The 16,881-nt window shown below is 36.7% G+C and overlaps 1 protein-coding gene across 1 annotated transcript in view; it reads right to left on the reverse strand.

Moving 5' to 3' along the window:
* The window catches only part of CFAP44 (cilia and flagella associated protein 44), a 133,832-nt gene that overhangs the window by 54,514 nt on the left and 62,437 nt on the right, over positions 1-16,881 (reverse strand). The window contains exons 16-19 of the mRNA XM_060298054.1: positions 11,692-11,853; positions 10,401-10,631; positions 2,599-2,744; positions 1,720-1,990 (exon numbers count right to left, since the gene is read on the reverse strand). Coding sequence (XP_060154037.1) covers positions 1,720-1,990; positions 2,599-2,744; positions 10,401-10,631; positions 11,692-11,853 — 810 coding nt within the window. The remainder of the gene's footprint in view (positions 1-1,719; positions 1,991-2,598; positions 2,745-10,400; positions 10,632-11,691; positions 11,854-16,881) is intronic.

The raw sequence follows: 16,881 nt of genomic DNA on the forward strand, positions 1-16,881 counted from the left end.
ACTGTCTTGATTACTGTAGCTTTGTAGTATAGTCTGAAGTCAGGGAGCCTGATTCCTCCAACTCTATTTTACTTTCTCAAGATTGCTTTGGCTATTTGGGGTCTTGTGTTTCCACACAAATTTTAAATTTTTTTGTTCTAATTCTATGAAGAATGCCATTGGTAATTTGATAGGGATTGCACTGAATCTGTAGATTGCTTTGGGTAGTAGAGTCATTTTCACAATGTTGATTTTTCCTATCCAAGAACATGGTATATTTCTTCATCTGTTTGTATCATCTTTGATTTCTTTCATTAGTGTTTTATAGTTCTCTGAGTACAAGTCTTTTGCTTCCTTAGGTAGGTTTATTCCTAGGTATTTTATTCTTTCTGTTGCGATAGTAAATGAGATTGCTTCCTTAATTTCTCTTTCTGATCTTTCACTGTTAGTGTATAGGAATGCGAGAGACTTCTGTGAATTTTGTATCCTGCACCTTTACCAAATTCACTGATTAGCTCTAGTAGTTTTCTGGTGCTGTCTTTAGGATTTTCTATGTATAGTATCATGTCATCTACAAACAGTGACAGTTTTAATTTTTTTCCAATTTGTATTACTTTTATTTCTTTTTCTTCTCTGACTGCCTTGGCTAGGATTTCCAAAACTATGTTGAATAGGAGTGGTGAGAGTGGACATCCTTGTCTTATTCCTAATCTTAGACGAAATGCTTTCAGTTTTTCACCATTGAGAATGATGTTTGCAATGGGTTTATTCATATATGGCCTTTTTATGTTGAGGTAGGTTCCCTTTATGCCCACATTCTGGAGAGTTTTTATCATAAATAGGTGTTGAATTTTGTCAAAAGCTTTTTCTGCATCTATTGAGATGATCACATGGTTTTTATTCTTTGTTAACATGAATATTAACATTGATTGATTTGCATATATTGAAGAATCCTTGCATTCCTGGGATAAATCCCACGTGATCATGGTGTTGATACTTTAATGTGTTGTTGGATTCTGTTTGCTAGTATTTTGTTGAGGATTTTTGCATCTATGTTCATCAGTGATATTGGTCTGTAATTTTCTTTTCTTGTGATACCTTTCTGGTTTTGGTATCAGGATGATGGTGGCCTTGTAGAATGAGTTTGGGAGTGTTCCTCCCAAACTTTTTGGAAGAGTTTGAGAAGGATAGGTGTTAGCTCTTCTCTCCAAAGGAACCATTTTGATAATAGAAAATTTAGGTCTTGTGATAGGGCAAAGGGATATAATTTGGGGATTCAAACCCTCAATCTTCATTACAAAGCCAATAATTTACCTGAATCTTTGATAAAACTCTCACATTCTAATACTAAAGATAATAATATTTTTACAACCCCTTTCAAAGGTACAAATTATGGTATATATCCCACATATGCCTCCTCAATAAGCAAATGAATAAACAGAATGCAAAATATATCAGAAAAAAGTTGGGCATCTTGAAAACAAAAAAACTTTGTGAAAGTGATGGAGACAGAAAAATTGACAGTCTTTTTAATAGAGGGACTTCTACACCTTTAGTAATAAGGTGAATTCAACATCTTTCATATTTGATAACAGAGGCACCAGAAAGGCAAAATTATAATACTGGTAGGAAGATTAGACTGCAAGGTATTTGCGTCTAAATAGTTTCATTTTTAAAGAATATGAGCATTTTAACATCACAATATTAAAATAAAGTTATTATTATTAGTCAGTTACATACCCTGGGAGATGGCACCTTGGCTTTCATGACCTTCTTTAACTCAAATTCAGAAAAAATGTTGAAAACAAAGATATTACTGTCTGCTCCAGCAGTCACCAAGAAACGGTCATCAAAGCTAGTGGAGATGGCATTAATGCATCCATAATTATTGTCATGCATGCTGAAATGCCAGTAGTCCTCCATATTGGTCAATGAAGGATCATTCTTATTTAGGATATAGACTCGAACTGCTCCATTTTGCATTCCACAAAACATCATTTCTTGGTTAATGCTATGAAACAAAAGGAAAGTAAATCGTTCTTCACATTAATCTGAAAATGTTTAATTTTAAGTTAATTGAAAAATGACTAAAGTTTTAAAAACAAAGATGTTATGGAGTAAGTTGTGTCCCCACAAAATTCATATGCTGAAGCCCTAACAAACTATGGCAGCTCTAGCAAGCTAATACAAAAGAATAGAAGGAGAAAAAGACAATTTGAAATTTGGAGCTATTATATTTGGTCTTCAAAAGAATGACCAGGATATATGCTTAATTCTTAATTATTAAAGGACTAATGATTCAATTAGTGATCTTTCCAGAATCATTGTAACCCAGAACTTTCGTTATCTGACTGTGCAGTAGCATCCTCCTAAGTAACAGAAAGAAAATCCATACAATTGAACTGTGTGACAAATTCTGACAGAATATTTGATAGAAGGAATTTAAGTAGTTTCAGGAGTAGCTTAGATTCTACTTTAGTCATTTGATTTATTTAACTAAACATTGTTTGAATACTCCTCCATTTGGACAGATCTTTAAAATTGACAATATTAATGATGGACAAAAACAGACAGTAATGGGATATAGTTTTTTTTAAAGCTTTCTGAAATTCTGGTCACCTGAAAGTGATAGCTGTGATGGGATTATCCTCTGTATCCTCAAGAAGACGGAAATCAAAAGGTTCATCTTTCTTTTCTGTGATATCACTGCTTTTGTCATATGGGGGAAACTCACAGTGATATAGAAAACCAGAATCATAGCCACCCTGGAAAAGAGATAGATAACATACAAGGTAGTACCTGAATATAAGAAACCTATGAACACATGAGGAGTTTTTGATTATTTCAAATTTTAACACATAAAATAGGTGTCTTAAAACATATACTTTTGTGTGATTTCTATGGTTACAGATGGAGATGCTTTATAAAATCTATTATTAATTTATATGCAACTACATAATTATAAAAATAAAACACCTTACAATGATTTGTTCCTACTTAAAAGACAATACAAGAGGGACTTCCCTGGTGGTCCAGTGGTTAAGAATCTGTCTCCCAATGCAGGGGACGTGGGTTCGATCCCTTGTTGGGGAACTAGGATCCACATGCCACGGGGCAACTAAGCACGTGCACCTCAACTAGAGAGCCCATGCACCCACAACTACAGAGCCCATGCACTCTGGAGCCCACGCACTGCAACTACTGAGCTCATGTGCCGCAAGGAAGAGCCCATGCACTGCAATGAAAGATCCCACGTGCTGCAACAAAGATCCGACACAGACAAAATAAATAAGTAAAAATAAATATTAAAAAAAAAGACAATACATGAGAGATATCATTTCTTTTTTTTTTTTTTTTTTTGCGGTACACGCGCCTCTCACTGTTGTGGCCTCTCCCATTGCGGAGCACAGGCTCCGGACGTGCAGGCTCAGCGGCCATGGCTCACAGGCCCAGCCGCTCCACGGCATGTGGGATCTTCCCGGACCAGGGCACGAACCCGTGTCCCCTGCATCGGCAGGTGGACTCTCAAACACTGCACCACCAGGGAAGCCCAAGAGATATCATTTCTATCTACATACTGAATTCCATTTTATTTTAAGGATTATTCGGCATAAGCAGTATTTAACAATAGAGTTTTGTAGATCATGGTTTTCAGAGATTTCCAGTCCAGGAGATTTTTTTTCTCCCTAAGGCAACTGCCAGTTCTGAAAGTGGCAGCTAAGAGGTTAAGAAATTGAGCGGAGCAATCTGTAGTGTCATGGGCTTAGGGAAAGGCAAAGAATTCCCAGGGTCCTCCAAGAAGAAGGAGCCATTGTAAACACACCTTCCACTGGGCTTTCCATTGCAACCCTGGAGCACTATATCCCACACATATGGATAAACCAGAAATAGACTGGACCTCGTAGGAAGTAAAACCTAATTTCAAGTCATCTCAATCACTGACTGGATGAAACTGATCTAGGATTTTTAGTTGCTTTCCAGAACTAAAAATAAATTTCAGGAGACAACAGCAATATACAGAAACTCAAGCTGATGCTACAGTTTTTGACAGCCAAGATCCAGCGTTCAATTATTAAAAAAAAAAAAAACTAGGTATACTAACAAAGAAAAGTCTTGATTGAAAATCAAAAGAAAAAACAGACCAAAGAAACAAAAGTACAAGAAATAGTGATAGAGGTGTTTTCAAAATGGACTTCAAAATAACTCTGATTAATATATTTAAGGCCTTTGAAGGCAATACAGAAAGAAGTCAACTAGGGTCTATAAAAAAGTAGATAATGGAAAAAATAAAAATTCTAGAACTGAAAAATAAAATGACAAAAATTAGAATTCAATAGATTGGTTTAAAAGCAACTAGACACAGCTAAAACTAGAGTTATGAAGCTGGAACAGAATCAGAAAAAATAGAGTAAGGCAGGAGAGAGAAAATACAGATGTAAAATTTTTTAAAAAGGAGTGTAAGATCTACATGGGACATAATGATAATGATTAATATACACAAAATTAGAATCCCACAAGAAGAGACTAAAAAGGTGGACCAGAAGCAGTACTGTGGTTGATAAATGTCTGAGAATTTTCTAAAAACTGAATACAAATGTATTGAAGTACAAGAAATGCAATGACCCACAAGGAAGATATATGAAGAATTTACACCTTTTAACATTACACCATAAAACTCCCAGAAGAGAGCATAAGCAAAACATTCTCTGACATAAATCATACCAATGTTTTCTTAGGTCAGTCTCCCAAGGTGACAGAAATAAAAACAAAAATAAACAAATGGGACCTAATCAAACTTACAAGCTTTTGCACAGCAAAGGAAACCATAAAAAAAAAAGACAACCTATGGAATGGGAGAAAATATTTGCAAATGATGTGACAGACAAGGGCTTAATTTCCAAAATATACAAACAGCTCATACAACTCAACAACAAAAAAACAAACAACCCAATCAAAAAATGGGCAGAGGACCTAAATAGACATTTCTCCAAAGAAGACATACAGATGGCTAGCAGGCACATAAAAAGATGCTCAACATCACTAATTACTAGAGAAATGCAAATCAAAACTACAATGAGGTATCACCTCACACCTGTCAGAATGGCCATCATTAAAAGTCTACGAATAACAAATGCTAGAGAGGGTGTGGAGAAAAGGGAACCCTCCTACACTGTTGGTGGAAATGTAAGTTGGGGCAGCCACTATGGAAAACAGTATGGAGGTTGCTCAGAAAACTAAAAATATAATTACCATACGATCCAGCAATCCCACTCCTGGGCATACACACAGACAATACTATAATTCAAAAGGTACATGCACCCCTATGTTCATAGCAGCACTATTCACAATAGCCCAAACATGGAAACAACCTAAATGTCCACTGACAGATGAATGGATAAAGAAGATGTGGTACATATATACAGTGGAATACTACTCGGCCATAAAAAAGAATGAAATAATGCCATTTACAGCAACACGGATGAAACTAGAGATTATCATACTAACTGAAGTCAAAAAAAAGAAAGACAAATACCATAGGATATCACTTATATGTGGAATCTAAAATATGGCACAAATGAACCTAGCTACAAAACAGAAACAGACTCAGACATAGAGTTCAGACTTGTAGTTGCCAAGGGGGAGGAGGGTGGGAGAGGGAAGAACTGGGAGTGTGGGATTAGCAGATGTAAACTATTATATACAGGATGGATAAACAACAAGGTCCTACTGTACAGCACAGGGAACTATATTCAATATCCTGTGATAAACCATAATGGAAAAGAATATGAAAAAAAAAAGTCTGCATGTATATAACTGAGTCACGTTGCTGTACAACAGAGACTGGCACAACACTGTAAATCAACTGTACTTCAATAAAAAAATAAAGAAGTTACACCTTTTAACACAAAATCTTCAAAGCAACAAGAGAAAAAAAGATGCATAGGTAACAAAAAATAACAATAAAAAGATGTACATAGGGCTTCCCTGGTAGCGCAGTGGTTAAGAATCCACCTGCCAATGCAGGGGACACAGGTTTGATCCCTGGTCCGGGAAGATCTCACATGCCGTGGAGCAACAGAGCAACTAAGCTCGTGCACCACAACTACTGAGCCTGTGCTCTAGAGCCCGCAAGCCACAACTACTGAGCCTGCATGCCACAACTACTGAAGCCCGCACACCTAGAGGATATGCTCTGCAACAGAGAAGCTACCACAATGAGAAGCCTGCACACTGCAATGAAGAGTAGCCCCCGCACAACTACAAAAACCCAATGTAGCCAAAAATAAATTTTAAAAAAAAGATATAGATGGCAGAATAGAAGACAAAAGATGATAAGATATCAAAGTTTTAAAAAGAAAATATACAGAAGAACTAAAAGTTTTAAAGGCAAAATAGGCACAAGGCAAAAAAAAAACCCCAAACTTATATATACATATATATGTGTGTGTGTGTGTGTATGTGTGTGTGTGTATATATATATATATATATATATATATATAAAATGTGACAATGAGGTGAGGGGGAGGATATACAACACTAAAGTGCCCTAAGATCTTTTTTCTCTAGAGCTAGTAAAAGAATAAATTTGTATCAAATTATATTAAATTAAGGATATATACTATGACCTTTAGCATCACCACTAAAAACAAAATAGTAAAAAAAAAAAAGTATAACTAATAACCTAATAGAGGAGGAAAATTGGGGGGGAAACTACCTAATCATCTGATAGAAGGTGAAAAACCAAACGTAGAATTGGTGTGATAAACAGAAATAATAAGATGGTAGATTTAATCTAAAATATATTAGCCATTACATTAAATATAAAAGGACACAATGTTCTATTAAAATAAAGATTTTACTACAGGATTAAAAAGAAAAGCCTAGCCATGTGCTGCTTACAAAAGACATACTTTGAAATAAGAATATCAAAGGTAAAGGCAAGAAAATAATCATTAACAACTCTCAGAGTTTTGGCTTAGTAACTGGATGGATGGTTGTCCCATTTACTGAAATGGAGATGGAGCAGGTTTGCACAGGGCAAGTGTGATTTAAAAGTTATATTTTGGGGATTTCCCTGGTGGTACAGTGGGTAAGACTCTGTGCTCCCAATTCAGGGGGCCCAGGTTCGATCCCTGGTTGGGGAACTAGATCCTGCATGCATGCCACAACTAAGAAGTCCACATACTGCAACTAAGAAGTCCGCACACCACAACTAAGAAGTCCACATGCCGCAACTAAAGATCCCACGTGATGCAACTAAAGATCCCACATGCCGCAACTAAAGATTCCATGTGCCGTGACTAAAACCCAGAGCAGCCAAAATAAAAATAAATATTAAAAAAAAGTTATATTTTGGACATGTCCATTTTGAGGTGCCAAGTAGTGATGTCAAGTTGGACATACAAGTCCGAATATGAGAGGAGAGGTCAAGACTAGAGATAAAAATGAAATTTATTGGCATATATTTGATATTTAAAATCTTGGGACCAGATAAAATCATCTAGCAAGAAAGAGGGCACCCAAGACCACATCCTAGAGTACTTCAAAGTTCAAAGCTAGTTCAACATATAAGAAGCCAGCAAAAGAGTCTAAAAAGGAGTGGCCAGCAGATGGTGGTGTCATGGAAGCCAAAAAAGAAAATGCTTTAAGAAGAATGGAGGGTTAACTTTATCAAATGTTTCTGAGAGGTCAAATGGACAGAGAAGTGACCACTGAGCTTGGCAGTAGGAAAATCTTTGATGACTTGAAGTGGTGGAGCTAGAAACCTAACTGGAATGTGTTAAAAACCAAATAGGATGTGAAGAAATGAAGTCAGTGACTAGAGACAATTCTTTCAAGTTTTCCTATAAAGGAGAAGTGGATGAGAAGAAAAGAGATGTGAAAGAAAAAAATCAAGTACTAGGAGCATGTTTATGTGCTGACGATAAGAACTGAGTAAACAGAGAGAGGTTGAAGATACAGGAGACCAGCCAGTTTATTTCAGAAGTAAAATCTTTGAGAAAGTGAGAGGGGATGGGATCAAGAGGCCATTTGGAATAGTGTCCTTGGAAAGTTGCAGGGGACCATTCACCGATTCTTAACAGTAGCAGACAAACTTGTATGGATCTCCATAGGACATTAGATCTCATTAAGACAAGATAAGGAAATTCCATCTGATTGTTTTTATTTCATTTTCTCAGTGAAATGTGAGATGGGAATTCCTTGGCAGTCCAGTGGTTAGGACTCTGTGCTTTCACTGCCGGGGCCTGGGTTCAATCCCTGGTCAGGGAACTAAGATCCTGTAAGCCACTCAGTGGGGAAAAGAAAAAAAAGAAAAAAAGGAAAAGGAAAAAGAAAAGAAATGTGAGATAAAGTTATCATTAGAAGTTGAGGGAAGGTACAAAGTGATTGATGGGAGAAGAATTAAAGCGATAGTTTGGAAAGTGGGAAAGTGAACATGGCTGGGCAGTAGAACCAGCCTGCACTGTGAGTACTGATTTGAGAACTGTGGTCGTGCCTTCAAAATGAGACTGGTTTTCTGCAGCATCTGCTTGGATACAGGCACAGAGTTGGCAAATAGTTGAGTCAAGCAGGGTTAGTGTCACTTCTTCTGAACTATGCCTTGACCTTGTATGCTGGTGTAGTTTAATGGTTAAGAGTGTGGACTCTAGACCCAGACTGCCTGAGTCCAGATCCTGGTTCCACCCCTCATTAATTATACAACCTCAGATAAGTTACCTAACCTCTCCACTCCTTGGTTTCTTCTTATGTAAAATGCAAATTATGAAGAGTGCTTATTTTATAGGGTGGTCACTTAGAATGGTGACTGGTATATAATAAGCAGGTTTCCAGATTTAGCAAATAAAAATACAGAATGAATGTTAACTAAACTTATTGTGGTAATCATTTCATGATACATGCAAGTCAAATCATTATGCTATATACCTTAAATTATACAAAGTTGCCTGTCAATTATATCTCAGTAAAACCAGGAAAAAAGTTTTTAAATGCAGGATGCACAGTTAATTTGAATTTCAGATAAACAACAAATATGTTTTTAGTATAAGTACGTCCCATGTAATACTTATCTGGCACCCCTAAAGGTAAGCATTAAATATGTTTGTCAGGGCTTCCCTGGTGGCGCAGTGGTTGAGAGTCCGCCTGCCGATGCAGGGGACACGGGTTCATGCCCCGGTCCAGGAAGATCCCACATGCCACGGAGTGGCTGGGGCCGTAAGCCATGGCCACAAGCCACGGCCGCTGAGCCTGCACGTCCGGAGCCTGTGCTCCGCAACGGTAGAGGCCACAACAGTGAGAGGCCCGCGTACCGCAAAAAAAGAAAAAAAAAAAGTTTGTCAAATAATTAATAATTCTTGCATATGTTTCAAGGACACTAGAACTCTATCATATTACTGTACAGTTGTTTCTGTGCTTCTCTCCCTCATGATATGAGGGAACTTTCAGAAGGCAGGATCATGTCTTAATTATTCCTTTACCCCATGAACCCCACACAACAGTAGCCATCGATAATTGTTTCATGAAGCACAGAAGATAAAAGGTCAAGGCACTAATACATGGAATCCTAAGGTGCCTCCATCACTACTTCCTATCCTTCTTGCTGCTTGTCTCCTTAGAAGTTGCCATCAAAGATATATTTCTAAGAAATGTTGAAGAGGAATGGAGTTAACTCTCATCACTCCTTATAGCAACAGTACTCAGCTAGGCAGTCTCCTGGCCTGGCCAAAGATCTGATACCAATTATGAATTAGGGATAATAATTGACATAAAAGTATACGTGAAAAAAAAAGTATATGTGAAAGAGTACTTTTTTGGTGAATGGAATTGAAATTTGTGACAAATTCATAATGAAGGAAATCTTGTTTGCAATAGATAAATAAAATATTTTATAAGGGTAGAAAATATATAGGGGATGTAACTGTCACATTATTGTAACATTTGCAGGTACTTGTCTCACATTTTTCTCTTCTTCCTTATTAGCCAAGTCCCAATTTCACTCAGGGTGGCAATGTGACCATCTAAAAACAGTCAGCTTCCCAGACTTCCATGCAGCCACACAGCATAGTTGTAGATAATGAAAGGTAAGCAAAAGTCTAGTGGACTGTGCTGCCATCATATTCAAAATTTTAAAATGATAAACACAGCTGGAAAACCCCTTAGCCCTTTGCCCTTCTACCTTTAATTCTCCTCCCCTTTGACCTTCTGAAATGTGTGATTGTCACAGATAACAGATACAATAAGTAGACTTATAAAACATATTAAGATGATATAAAAACAAACACATTCATTCATCAAAATTCACACCTTCGGTAGTAGTTAATAGCTGAAGTCTTACCATAGAGTAAGGAAGTAAGAAAGTGATGGAAAATAATACCTATAATTAGATTAGGGTTGAGATAAAAATTTATTACATTATTACTTACCAAAGAAACCCAGAACTTCCCTGGCCCAGAGTAAAATCCACAGAGGATGTGACAGGGGGTTAAAGGAATAAAGATTTCGGGTAATGGTTCCTCCTCCTCCTCCTCCTCTTCCTCCTGGAGTTCCTTTTCTCCATCTTCTCCCATCTCTGCTTCTAGGCTTTTCCTCCTTTCTTCCTTTTCCTTCTCCTTCAACTCCTTTTGTTTCTTTCTCTTTGCAATTTCTATTAATCTCTTGTGCAAAAGAGATATTGAGATTAAAAAAACCGTAATTCATTCATTCATTCACACTATTATTAAAGAAAGTAGGAGGAAGACAGAGTCCTAGAAAAATTTACAGCTCTAATGTAACAAATAATGTCATTTAAAGATTATTATCAAGTTGGGAATATATTTTTATTGTTAAAATTTTCAAATCTTTGGAATGACTTTCTTCATAACTCCTATTGATCCTGGTTTTACAGAAATTATTTTGCCTTTTTTTTCCTAATAGAGAAGTTAAATATAGCTTCTCTCAGAGCCTATCACTGTCAATCCATGAATTTGGTGGATTGACATAGTCCACGGGGGAAGCTGGCTCTATCTTTAGCGGTACAGTGATTTAGGCCCTCAGCCTCTATCAACTGGCTATTGCAAAAGCCCCCCAGCACTGGCATCCCTAACTCCCATCTTTTACCTCTTTATTCCATTTACCTCTTAGAATTAAGTTCCAAATTTATATGATCTCATCACATCAATCGCCTCCTCAAAAATTCAAAATGGATTCCAATGGCCCCAAAATTAAATTAAAACATCTTGGCTAACATTTAAGGGGTTCCATGTGGTGGTCACAGACTCCTGTCACACCCCTCCACAAATTGCATCCCTCTGCTTCATGGTCCATTCTTCATTTATCGAAAACTCCAAAACTCTTGCAACTCTGCCTTCCCTCAGGATGTTCTCCCAGCTTTTATTGCCTTCCTCCTCATTTTCAACCTGTCAAAATCCTTCCCATTCTTTAAATACTAAATATCACCTCCATGAAGTCATCCTTGACCTCCTCTCACCCCTCTATCAGAATCATATATTCTTTCCTCTGCGTGCCCCTAAAATTCTTTTCTTTGCACTGTGATTTTAATATCTACTCATTACCACCTTCTAATACAATAAGCTGCTTTCTACCAAATAAGCTCCTTAAAGTAAAAGTCTATGTCTTATTCTTCTTCTTCGTATTTTCCCAGCACTTAACACAGGATATTTTATATTCTAAGAAAGAAAAAAAATTAGAAGACAATGCTTCAAGGGTATTTCGTACCAGAATCTTAGATTTGATACTTGAGAAATGGAAACATTTTATACACATGTCTTTGATTTCATAGGAAACTACATCATGGTCCTCCTCTTCCTCCTTTATAGTTGGAAATGGAGCTTCAAGAACATAGTCATTCTCACAAATAATCAGTAAAGTACTTTCAGGCTAAAAACAAAATTAAAACATATCATTTACATTTAGGCAAATTTTTAGAAGCACAGTTCATAAAGATTTTAAACCAGGGAAACTATAATTGCTATGTATATTAGCCATTTTTAAAAGATACTTATTACCAGTAATAACCACAGTGAGGAACTTAGTCAATCTTATTAATCACTATACACAATTATTAGTACAATTATATCATTAATTAATGAGTTAAGTGTTAAAATTAGATTTAGATTCATTTCCCTTATAGATGCCATATTTTCTGAGCCAAAATTTGGTTGTGAAATGTTATCCCAAACAGCAGAATATTAAAATTAGGACTGCCAAGGAAAATCTGCAGTATGTGAATGGCATATACAACCTCAGCCTCCTTTGACTGATCATCCTCTCTCTGCCTGAGTTCATTTAATGTGGATGTCCCCAAGATTTTTGTTCACTTCCCTCTTCTTTCTCTCCATAAACATGCCCTGGGAAATCTTATAGCCAATCAAGGCTTCATTACCACTCACAAGCAATTAGACTGCAGATTAATCTCTCTAGTCCAGTCCAAAATCATGTATTTAACCATGTGTGGGAAATCCCCATCTTGATAGTCTACAGAAACGTTATTCAAAATGTTTATTTGAAATGTTTATTCATTCAGTTATTCTATTCTATACTTATTATATACCTATTATGTGTTCAGAATTTTGTAGAGGGCTAGAGGCAAAATTATAACAAGAAAAATAGGGATTGTCTCTGCCATCATGAAGCTTACCTCCAATGGGAGAGCCTGTCATTTAACAAATCATATAAATAAATGTAAATTATAACTGCAATAAGTGTTGCAGAGATACCACAAGAGTAAGGAGGTTGTACAGGCTTCCTGAGAAGGTGGTACCTAAGTCTCAAGGTGAAGGATGAGTAGAAGATATTTTTATAATGACTTAGGGGAGGGTTTGAGGGAGCATGCTATGTAAAGGACATACCATGTGCAAATATCATGTGGCACATTTGGGCTTTTAAGAAAGTTGTGGCCTTGGTAGTATCACCTAGGTGAAGAGAACAGAGTGAGAAGAGAGACTGGGACAGAGCCTCGGGGAAACAACACTCAATGGCTGAGTAAGGGAGACTGAGAAGGAGTGACAAGATGTAAGAGAAGGAACAAGGAGAGCATAATGTCCCCCAAATCAAACAAAGATGGTATTTCAAAGAGGAAGTGAGGCTCAACAAGGTCAATTGAGGCTAAGAGGGCAAGAAGATAAGAACTAAAACTGTTAAATGGATACCACCGGTATCTTTAGAGGAGCTGATCTGGTGGACTTATGAGACACAAGAAACTCGTAAGAATGTGTAAAGGACGGAGTAGGTGTAAGGAAATGCAGTTTGTGGGAATAAACAATCCCCTTAAGAAAATTGGGAGGAGAAACATGGAGCAGTGATTGGAGGAGAACATGAAGTCAAGGAATTTATTTTTTATACATGAGAGTTTTGAATATATTTAAATACTGATGGAAATAATCCATTTAACAAGTAAGGTTAAATTTATATGACAGAAAAGAGAAAATAAATGTGTGAAATGTTGAAAAAAGTGGGAGTAGAATCCAAAGGTCACAAGGGAGAATTGGCCTCAAGTAGGAAGGCACACAGCACCTCTATTGTAAAAAAAAAAAAAAAAAAAAAAAAAAAGGGAAGAGGAGCAGGTACATGAAGAGGTAACAGGATTTTACGTTTGGTAGTGGGAAGTTAAAGGAGTTCCTGGCAAAGGGCTCCTACTCTATGAAATAAGTGATGCTGAGAATGAGAGTGAGCGAACTAGTGGGAGGCTTGAAGCTTTGAGGAGAGGAGAAGTTTTTAAGTGTTCATTGTGGGTGAAAGAGAATTGATAAGAACAATGTCATAGGATTGCTAAGCCATACCATGAATTGTGTTGAGGCCATTTGAGTCACTAAATTATGGAGAAGCTAATCTTCTCTGATGTATGACTACCTCCAGCTGCCCTTGGTAATCACTGTAGGCAAATACAAATCAGTTGGGGGCATTCAGGGATGGATTTTTGCCAGAAGTGTATGAAAAAAAGAGAAGGGAGCTCAAGGCATTGGAAGAGTGCTATTGAACCCTACTGAAAAGAATCATTACATTTAAGCCGGATATAGGGGAACTTAAGACAAGAGTGGACTAATGAGTGAGGAAAAGCAAATGGTGAATGAACAAGGGGTGCCTGTGACTTCAGAGAACAAGTAGAGCAGAAGTAGCTAAGTTAACAGGCTGGATAGAAGAGAGGTTGAGGTTAGAATGTGAGATATTGGAATAGTAGACTTTTAAAGTTGAGTTCTTACAAGATGTTGTAGTCTGAATCATGTCCCTCCAAATTCTTATGCAGAAGTCCTAACCCCCAGTATCTCAGAGTGTGACTGTATTTGGAGATGGGGCCTTTAAGCAGGTAATTATGTTACAATACAGTTGTTAGGGTGGGTCCAAATCCAATAGGACTGGTGTCCTTATAAGAAGGGGAGACTAGGACACAGAGGGAAAATCATGTGAGGACACAGTGAGAAGGTGGCCATCTGCAAGGCAAGGAGAGAGGTCTCAGAAGAAATCAAACCTGTCAGCACCTTGATCTTAAACTTCTAGCCTAAAGAACTGTGAGAAAATAAATCCCTGTTCTTTAAGCCACCCAGACTGTGGTATTTTGTTATGGAGGTCCTAGTAAACTAATAAACTGTGGTAATAGTGCCCAGTGGATGGCTGTGAACGTGTGTGGATAAACTGTAAAGGTCATGGGAAATGAAGAGGTCAAGAAGCTCAGAGGCTGATGTGATTTGATTGACTAGGCACATGGTGTTAATATCATTCAGTATAATTATTTACACTTCGGATAAAGAGAAAGATAACCATATTCTCAAAATTTTAATAAAGGGGCAGGCTTGACCAGGTGGTCAGATGATAACGGCAATATAAAAAGATAGAAGGTGATATAGCCAAGTTACAAGAGCCTCAGAGGAGCTGTGTTTGTATTTTATGAGTCAAGTCATAAAAGTAATAAATATTGTCACAAATGAAATAAAAGTTAACTATTACACTTCTCTCCCTGACCCCAAACATATATAATGAATGCTAAAAAGTTGATGTGTACCCTTTCACACTTTTCTCCTCAGAATAGAATTTTTTTGAGTACAGAAAAGGGTATTCATTTATTCATTCAGTGAAGATATGGTCAATCCATATCCATGAAGATAAAATAACCAGACACATTAGAAATAAGACATCAAAAGTGAGAGTCAACAAAACAAATACCAAAAAAATCCATAAAGACTTCAGATGTTGAAACTAACAGACTCAGTCCAAAAAACAATTATGCTTACTATATGTAAAGGAATATAGAAGTATCCACAGGAAGCAAAAAAAAATATAAAACTAACAACACAAATATGACAAACAACCAAATAAAACTTCAAGAACTAAAAAATACAGAAGTTGAAAATAAGATCACAAAGGATGGCTTTAACACCAGATAACTGAAGAGATTACTAGTCAGTAGAAAATATGAGAAGAAATCTGTAAAATACAGCCTGGAGAGATTTTTTTAAGCTAGAAAATACGGAAGATCTGTCATTTATACGACAGAAAAAACCAGTGTGAAATTTTGGAAAAAGTAGGAGTAGAGACAGAGAAAGTTAAACAAAATGAGAGGACAGAGGAATTTGTTACAAACAAAAGAACAAGGGAAAAAACCCTTAAAAAAAAAAACGATTAATGAAACAGAAACAATTTACCAGATAAAGAGCTCAAAGCATTAGTAATACATATGCTAACTGAATTTGAAAAAAGAATAGATGAACACGCGAGAATTTTAACAAAAACTAGAAAAATATTAAAAATAATCAGAGCTGAAGAATACAGTAACAAATGAAAAACACACTAGAAGGAATTAGAGCAAACTAAGTGATACAGAAGAAAGCATAAGTGATCTTGAAGGTAGAATAATGGAAATCACCCAATCAGAATAGCAAAAAGAAAAAAAAAATTTTAAATGAGGATAGTTTAAGGGACCTCTGGGACACCATCAAGCATACTAACATTCCCATTATAGAGATCCGAGAAGGAGAAGAGAGAGAAAGGGGTTGATAATCTATTTGATGAAATTATGGCTGAAAACTTCCCAAACCTGCAGAAGGAAATAGATATCCAGGTACAGGAAGCACAGAGATTCCCAAACAGGATAAACCACAAGTGAAGAAACTAAAAGAACACAGAAGAACTACAAAAACAGCCAGAAAACAAGTAACAAAATAGCAATAAGTACATGCCTATAAATAACTACTTTAAATGTCAATGGACCAAATACTTCAACAAAGAATTATGGGTGGCTCATTGGGTCTTTTAAAAAAAGACCCATCCATATGCTGCTTACAAAAGACTGACTTCAAAGCTAAAGACACACAGAGACTGAAAATGAGGGGACGGAAAAATATATTTCATGCAAATGGAAATGACAAGAAAGCTGGGGTAGCAATACTCATATAGGACAAAGCAGACCTTAAAACAAATTTTACACAAAAGACAAAGAAGGGCACTATGCAGTGATTAAGGGATCAATACAGGAAGAGAATATAACATTCATTAACATATATGCATCTGGGACTTCCCTGGTGGTCCAGCAGCTTAGGCTCTGCACTCCCAATGTAGGAGACCCAGGTTCAATCCCTGGTCAGAGAACCAGATCCCACATGCCACAGTGAAGTTCCTGCAGGTCACAACTAAAGATCCTGCATGCTGCAACTAAGACCCAGCACAGCCAAATAAATAAATAAATATTTTTTAAATGTTTCTAAAAAACATATGCACCTAATATAGGAGCACCTAAACATATAAGGCAAATATTAACAGACATGAAGGAAAAAATTGACAATAATACAATAATAGTAGGGGAACTTTAACACCCCACTAATGTCAATGGACAGATCATCCAGACAGAAAATCAATAAGGAAGTGGTGGTTTTTAATGACACATTAGACCAGTTGGACTTAATAGATAAATATAGA

This window comes from Globicephala melas, chromosome 4 (assembly GCF_963455315.2).
Source record: "Globicephala melas chromosome 4, mGloMel1.2, whole genome shotgun sequence".
Taxonomy (NCBI): domain Eukaryota; kingdom Metazoa; phylum Chordata; class Mammalia; order Artiodactyla; family Delphinidae; genus Globicephala; species Globicephala melas.